Raw genomic sequence first — 8,654 nt, forward strand, 5'->3', positions numbered from 1 at the left:
AGAAGTCCTTTTCTAATACTTGATAGATGATACTAACGCTTCAACTTATGTAGCCAATAATAGAGATTCATTTTAATATAGAATCTAAAAGAGTATGAAATATTCATTATTATAGGAAATCATATTCAAGCGAAATCTATAATAGTTAGTATTTATCGCTTACACCTAATGACGATTCATTTGATGGATATTGAGGATGTACAATATGTTTCTATAATCCTAAAAATTTGATTTCTTTATATATAATTATCAATATATTATTATTTTTTGTGACTATAAACTCTATTTATGATTCAATAAAAGTTAACTTTTAAATTATATATGATGGTTTATATATAATTAATATGAATATTGAGTTTACAATAATTCTATAATCAAATATTAGAATGAAACATAGTTTCATGAACTTCTTGAGATTTTATATGCTTATATTTATATTTATAGGTCACTCCATGTTTCTTATTTTAGTGGAGAGAGATATTTTATCACTTTATAAATTATCTATTGAGATATAACTAAGGTTTCAAGCTATTGACACCTTTTGGTATACATAAATGAAGTTGAGAGACAATTATATAGAAAAGTTAAAATTATGATCTGATGGGAGTGATAAATTTTTTAGTAGCTACAATGTGCTCGATCATAATTCTAACTATTTTATTCAATTCCTAGCAAAGCAGGATATTTGTATTCAGTATGTTTTACTAAATGTAGAACATGATTGTTGAAAGATAAAATCATACTTATATGAATATGGTTAGAAGCATAATGAGTTATGTTTTTTAGACTCGAATCAATACGAGGTGAAGCTCTAAGAATAGTCATGCATATCTTGAATAGGATTCCTAGTAAATCGGTTCTATTAACTTCTTTTGAGTTATGGATTAATAAGAAACTCGACTTAAGACATTGACATATTTAGGATTGTCTTACAATGATAAGGATCTTTAAATCACATAAAAAGAAATTAGATTGAAGGACTATTTTTAAATATTTTATTATTTATCTAGATTTATATTAATTATAACCTAAACTATTCGAGAAAAGAAATAAAATTTGGTATGTAAATTTAGGAAATTCATTTATGATATTAAATAAGTCATCAAATAATGGTATACAAAGTTTTTTGATACTATTACTTCCTTCATATTTAAGAAAATGTTATTGATTAATATTTATATCTGAAGATCAGTGGGAGCAGGTTTATTATATTAGTTTGTATACAAATAATATTCTGCTTGCTAACAGTGATCTTGGTTTATTATACCAAACTAAAGAATTTTAAGATGGTTGATATGAATGAGACATCTTATCTTATGTTATTGATATTAAGATATTCAGGGATAGATCTCAAATATTGTTAAGTCTATCTCAGAAAAGATATATTTAGAGATTTAGTATATAGCTTTGTTCAACAAATGATAAAAAAAATTTAGTTAAAATAAATATTTTTAAAATAACTTTAAAAAAATATATAATTTTTTTTTCCTTATGTATGTGCAATTGAAAGTTTATTACATGCTTAAGCCTATAACAAATCAAATATTAATTTTATACTTAATATATTAAGTATATATTAGAGTTATCGAAGATTAAACATTAAAAAGCTAGTAATAAGATATTTAGAAAAGACGAAAGATTATATACTTACATATATAAAAATTATATTAGCTTGAAATGATGGTAATTTTATATAATTTTATAAATTATCTCGATAGCAAAAAATTCACTTTATGTCTTATAATTATTAGTTGAAGGGGCAATTTATTAGAAAAAATATAAAATAATGTATTACTACATTATCAATAATAAAGGCTAATTTTGTGGTATTCGTTGAGGTCACTAATCAAACTTTATTAGTGTAAAATTTTATCTTAGGACTTAGTATGGTTAGACTCAATTAAGTCCCTGAAAATACTTTGTGATATATCACAGTAGTTTTCTTTTTTTAAGAATAGCATGTACTTTAGCAGCTTTATACATTATAGTATAAAGTACTTAATGATTAAAGGAGGAGTTCATAAACAATTAGTGTCAATTAAAAACTTAATTTCATTATATTGATTGTTGATCCATTCACTAACACCTTATAATATAAAGTGTTTAAAAGAATATGTTCTTATTATTGGGTTTTTGAGCAATCCATAAAAGATATGTGATAGATGTTTGAGTAGATATTATAATTGATATTCTTTTTTATGTAATTAAAATTATTTATTTCTATTATCCTATTCACTTATATATATATATTATGATTGAATATGATAATAGGATTATCTTCACAAGATAAATTATAAGGATCATTTTGGACTATATTAGGAAGCATGATAGTATTGTGATACCTAAAATAAAGTATAATATTGATGACATACAATCACTATGACTCACATTAATAGTCATACTTAACATGATATTATTATGTTTATTAGATTTATTAGCCTGTTTTATAAAATTCGTGTGTATGAGTAAAATATTTTTTTAAAAGTTTTAGAATATAATTAAATAAAATTATTTTAAAATAAATTTTGATTTTATTTTTTATATCTTACTAATTACTAGATCAAGTGGAAGAATATTATGTATAATATATATATATATATATATATATATATATATATATATATATATATATATATATATATATATATATATATATATATATATATATATATATATATATATATATATTGGATTTTGATTACGATTACTGATCAATAAAAAGGAAGTCTAATGTTGGGCTGATAGCCCATATTCAGCCCATGTGGGCTAGGGTAGTCCACAGCCCACACCCCCTGTTAACCTAACCCTAATTAAGATTAGGGGGTGTGGTGGCTGCGTTTTAGAAGCAAAAAAAGGCTATAAAAAGGCAGCAACGCAGATCTTGAGGGTCACGGGATTCCAAAGAGAAGAACAACGTAGAGAGACTATTCTCATCTCAGGTTAGATCAAATCTACAGTAGACTCTTGCTGTGATTACTTGGGGAGGTTTTAGATATTGTGGGCAGTGACGTGATCCTTGTATCCTAGTTATTCTCTTGTGGTTGTTGCTAGGGTTTAGGGCAAAAGATTGAGATTTGTATATTCATTATTCTCATAGTGGATTATCTCTAGTTTGTCCCGTGGTTTTTACCCTTCACATTGAAGGGATTTTCCACGTATATCTTAGTGTTCTATTTGATTATGTTTCTATTTAATTCCGCTGCGTATTATGGTCTTCTAGTATTTGTTCATATACAAAGGTTATTCCTCTTTATATCCCCTCAGTCTAATTATAGTAGTATTTCTTAGGAGATAGGCATCGATGAGAGGGACTCTTTTAATTACCATCCTACATCTTCTGTTCTTACCTATAAAAATGGATAAGACCTCCTAGGGATAAAGAATCAATTATTTAGATATTATAGATATTCTTTCATCTTCTCTTTTATCTCTAATATATCGTTCGTATCGGTCTTATGAAAGTTAGAAAAGATAGGAAGAGAGAAAAAAAGATAATCTAGCTCTCATTTTAAATCGATATTACTGTAGCTTTCAGATTTGATGACGGTATACCAGTTTATTACATAAAGATTTTTTGAATAGAGATGCATAATGTAAATTTGTACCATTTACAATAATTTTAGGTAGGTTTAAAATTATTTTTGTTATAATAGTCAAAATACTGTAATTAGCCAAAATATTTTACCTATCGAGAAAAGTACTATTAGGGTTGGTAAGAGGTATTTTGAATATTATTTAAAACATAAAATACTAATGATATTTGCTATTTTTACGTTAATGATTTGTCTATTCAATGTGTCTTTCCTTTTTTTTTTTTTTTCTTGACAATAGCTTTTCGAGGAAGGTTAGGTTTATTTTTACCGGTGGATTGAAATTGGAGTTGGAATGGAAATCATATCTTTTGTTGCTTCTAGCTGAGACCTTCTGTCCCGATTTGGAGTGTGGAGGTTGTGAAAATAAAGCAAGTTGGGACAGAATGTTTTGAGTGTAGAGTTTGTGGAAATAAAGCAATCTGTCCCTATTTTGAGTTTAGAGTTTGTGGAAATAGTTGTTATGAGTGGTTTATTTATTGTTAGTTACAAAAACGATCATCGATCTATATTATAGAGACGACTTGATTTGATTCGGCTTTAAATCATGCATAGTAGGAATCGTCCTACAACACGAATTTCGAGATGATAATAAGGTTTATGATTTCTTATCATTCATAATTTGTAGAATATATTCTTTTATGATTTATGATGTCCATCTCATAAGCCTATTTTTGTTGGTTGATGTACATGTGCCAAGTTATGGTTGGATGATGAACATTGCCTGAACAATCAAAAGTTACTCTAACTAAAACATTAACAGTTCATGTAATTGATAGAAATAAAGATAGTTGAATGCATTATTCAAGTTTAACACTTGGAATAATTTTTCTAAGAGTTTCCAAACTTGAAGCTTTCATTAAAAAATGACGGAATGTAATGATATATGTTACCAACCAATGGCAATAAATTGTAGAAGCACAAATATTTGTTATCCGTCAACAAGGAAACAATTCATGCAGGCACAGAGTTGACATCCAACACTCGTCTTATTATTTCTGTTACTGCAAATTCTTGGGTGAGAATGCCGGCATGAGTAGCATTTGGGATTTTGATGACTTTGAGCTCTTGTTCTGGAGCATCAGACCACTCTGATTCAAGTGCCAATAAGCTAGCCAGATTCACCAACCCATCCCCATCACCAGAAACCACCTCAGGAGGGTCGTCAAACTTTCCTTCACCATTGTAGAGAAATGTTTCAGGAGTGTCCACCCCAACCCCTATAATGCAAGTCACTGGAACTCCCGGCGCCGCCATCTCCTCTAGCAACGGCAATATACGAGATACATAAGGTTTTACGCCCTCTTCGAACCCAATTGCTTGCAGGAATTCCGCCATGTTGGTTGCTGAGTAGTTCCTTTCTCTCGTAACGACGAGTGGTCTGTTTCCAAATGTTTTAGGGAAAGGCAGAAGCCAAAGGTTGCTTTCTGTTCTCCTGAATTGTTCTCTTATTATTAAGGGGTCCACCAAAGGCATCCCTAGTGTATCTCCACTGATGAACGTGAACATTTCCGCAACGATGCCTCCCCACGGTGCGGACAGTGCTATGAAGTGCTTGATGAACTTTCGGCGCCACCATGAAGGATTGCGATTAAGGAGATGAAGGGTGAGCAATCCACCATAGCTGTGTGTTAAAATGATCACAGGTTTGTCTCCGTTCATCTTGCTGGCCTGCTCAACTAGCTCTCTAAGATCTTGAAGGTATTGAGTAGCCACCTTTGATGGATGACCTCCGCCGGCGAGGCTGTATCGGAAATCGTAAGGTGCTCCGAAAAGGTTGAGGCTGTCTTGGTACCCAATTTCTTCCAAGGACTTCACCAGGGTATCCATGCAAATAGAAGAATCCCTGGAAACTTGTCATAGTTAAAAGACTTGGCTTATCATGCAAAATTATGATCCTAAAGTAGATCAGACAACTCATTCAGAATGCATCTGCAATTACAGAATATATTTGGATGATTTGCAACCGGTGCTTCATTTCTTGGTCAGGAAGGGCACAGTTTATTTGGTCAACCTTGTGCCAGGCTAGGATAATTTGGCTGGAGGCCAAAAAGTTCGAAAGAGTAACATATGTAAAAAATCTAATAGAAATTGTCAATTTTATTGATTATTATGGTCATTTTCTTACTTGAAATCAAAGGAAAAATATAGCACCATGTTTACAGATCCCAAATGTAAAATAGAAACAGTGCAAAAAGAAGATGAAGAAGAAAAGAAATAAAACAGAGGACTACATGATCCTGTAGATCAATCAGTGGCCCAAACCTTGAAAGAAAGAAGGATGAAGGAGGGAGGACTTTTGCTTACTTGCGGTCGGGATCGAGGAATCGTAACCCCTCCGTGGAGCCGAAGAAGGGGACGCGGGTGTCGACGCCGGGCACGTTGCGGAAGTCGTCGGCGTCGGGGTCGTAGAAGAGGCTCAGCTGGTAGGCGAAGCATCGCTGGGCGGCGGAATCCAGGAGGAGGGAGCGGTCCATCCAGATCCTGAACCAGCCAGCGGCTTGCGGAGCTTGGAGGGCGGGCAGGGGCGGGCGGTACTCCTCCGTCAGCCGGGCCTCGAGCTGGTTTCCGCTCAGGCCGGGGACCAAAACGAGGGGGTGGAGCTCATGACCGGCCGCCATGAGGAGGAGACGGTGAGTGTCGGTGAGCCACGGGAGGAATGTTCCGTTGCTCCGCTGCTCTTATTGTCGTCGAATCATCTTTTCCTTGCTTTTTTTTTTTCTTGTAAATCCGTTTAACAGTAAATATATTAAAAAAAAGGAAAATATCAGATTTGCCTAACATAATTCTGAATATATCCTTAATTTGACCATCAGGCATCCACCTCAATTTCTCTCTCTCTTTTCTTATCCTCTATTGTTTTTTAATTATGTTACAATATTTTTTTGATGGCGATTCTTGCAACCTTCTAATTTTACAACCAAATATATGTGGTTCTCCATTTAACAAAAAAAAAAAAAAGTAAGCACTCAAATAATTATTAAAAAAAAGAAAAGAAAAGTGCTGATATGCTTCGTAATTACTTGTTCATCAATCAGACATCAATGCTGACCCCATCTGATAAGATAAAAAGGAAGGAAGAGGAACTCAAAGCAATTCATGTTGTGGAACTCGGTTCCAAAGTGTCATTGTCCACTTTAAGTGAAATATAGTCAAAGATGCCTAAGTGCACGTATTCAATATTTTGAGATTGGCTTATTAATATTTTTTCCTTGTCAAAGTCTTGTGTGGTCGATCAAACAATCTTTTTTTCATAAAAAAAAGCTTTTAGTTTTTTATTTTTCTAAATCACGTCCCACTTCATATTATTCATGCAAAGCGATATTTTTATCTCGATGAACCAATATACTCCAGAAAATGAATAAAAAGAAAGCTAAGTTGATTTCTAGACTCAAACGGTGGTGGATTGACTAAGGGGCATTTATTAGATTTTATTGAACCAGAGTAACTATCCCCATTCTTGAATTGTTTGCCCAAATATATTCCGGCAAAAGATGCACGAGATTGGACAAAATTGGATATCGGTCAGTGTAGTTTTTGATCAAATTACAAGGTTTTTCAGAAATAGTATAAATATTTCAATCTTGAGTACTTACTTATGACCCAAATGATCTTTTTTTTTAAGAAGATCATCCTTGAACAAAATTAAGGACCATTTAGTGCTGACTTTGATCTATCGATAAACTTTCTTACAAGTGAGGTATTGTTATTTCCCAAAAAGAAAACCTTGTAACCGATCAAAACTTCACCAATTGGTGTCCAATTTTGCCCATCTTCTATAAGGAGGGTCATCACGGTAATAAATTAAATACATTACGGATAAGAAATGCTCGAGCATGGAACAATGTCACCGTTTTTAGAAGATCTTGTAACTAAAACTTGATAATTATCTAATTTCATCCATCTTATGCGGTGAAGGTTTTTGTGCTGAGAGGTTTTTTGCATTACATAAATACTTCAAAAATGAGATAGTTATAACTAACCAAAATTACATTACTAAAAAAAAAATAGTGTTATATATATATATATATATATATATATATATATATATATGTATGTGTGTGTGTGTGTGTGTGTGTGTGTGTGGGGGGTGGGGGTTAAGGTTTATTTTAACTCACTTAAGTCCTTATTATTTATTCGTGTCTAAAATAACTTATATATTTTAAAAAATATAGCATATAAGTTCCTTCTATCAATAGACGTTGAAAATATACTTACGGGATATACTGACTCATAATAAATTATTAATATAATGATATATAATTAAGTTTTTTTAAAAAGATTAATTTTAGCCTTTATAGTTTTGATCATGAACCACTTAAGCCCTTATATTTTATTTGTGTTTAAAATAACACATACATTTTTTAAAATATAACATATTGTAGGGAAATCTAGAGGCGACATCACATGCGCAGTGGAAAAATAGAAAATAAAAATCTCAAATTTTTCAAAAAGATGTTCGTCGTCGTGCGAAGATTGGTGCGAAAAAACCTACGAAACTTAAATCCACGTGTGAGATAGTTATGTTTTACCTAGGGAGATCGTATATCCTTAAATCCTTGCAGATTTGTAGGAGATGATGAAGGTGGTCAAGCGCCCTCTTCTTTAGCGGTGATCAACATAGAAGGGCTACGATGACACTACTCAAATCGCTGCCTAAATCTCCACACCTGCTCTCTCAAGAGGCGAAGGGAAGAGAAGAATAAGAGATGACAACCAAGAAGCCTCTAACCTATGAGCCTTTGGTTCTCTCCTATCTATAGAGGCCTCCTATCAACTTAACTCAGATGGATCTTACCCTATTAGGTATTGGATCTTTATCCAACTAGCCAAGTCTCTTAAATTAGTGGATCTCTATCCAATAATCACTCATTGGCTCTTATTGGATCTCATCTATAGAATCCAATAATTTAAGGGCTTATTAGATATCCAATAAGATATAGGCTCCGGTGGATATCTCATATCCGAACCTCTATTCGGCGTAATGCCTATCATATGTGTGTGACCCTCTAGGCCCAATATTAAGCTGGTCATTAGTCATACCTGTTAGAACTCCTTTTGGCT

General features: G+C 32.3%; 1 protein-coding gene across 1 annotated transcript; it reads right to left on the reverse strand.

The window, feature by feature from the left end:
* Window positions 1-4,413: 4,413 nt before the first annotated feature.
* LOC135640167 (lecithin-cholesterol acyltransferase-like 1) lies at window positions 4,414-6,288 on the reverse strand. The gene is made up of 2 exons (XM_065154357.1): window positions 5,898-6,288; window positions 4,414-5,436 (listed from the first exon to the last, which is right to left on the reverse strand). Exons 1-2 carry the CDS (start codon window positions 6,209-6,211, stop codon window positions 4,545-4,547), a joined length of 1,206 nt encoding a protein of 401 aa, XP_065010429.1. The 5' UTR covers window positions 6,212-6,288; the 3' UTR covers window positions 4,414-4,544.
* Between the last annotated feature and the right edge of the window lie 2,366 nt (window positions 6,289-8,654).

Source organism: Musa acuminata, chromosome BXJ3-6, assembly GCF_036884655.1.
Source record: "Musa acuminata AAA Group cultivar baxijiao chromosome BXJ3-6, Cavendish_Baxijiao_AAA, whole genome shotgun sequence".
Taxonomy (NCBI): domain Eukaryota; kingdom Viridiplantae; phylum Streptophyta; class Magnoliopsida; order Zingiberales; family Musaceae; genus Musa; species Musa acuminata.

Bases quoted from the DNA above. Each gene is read 5' to 3' on its own strand.
- LOC135640167 (XM_065154357.1), bottom strand. From the start codon at position 6,211: ATGGCGGCCGGTCATGAGCTCCACCCCCTCGTTTTGGTCCCCGGCCTG. The intron at 5,437-5,897 runs GTAAGCAAAAGT...ACAAGTTTCCAG, and splicing joins TTCCTCGATCCCGACCGCAA to GGATTCTTCTATTTGCATGG.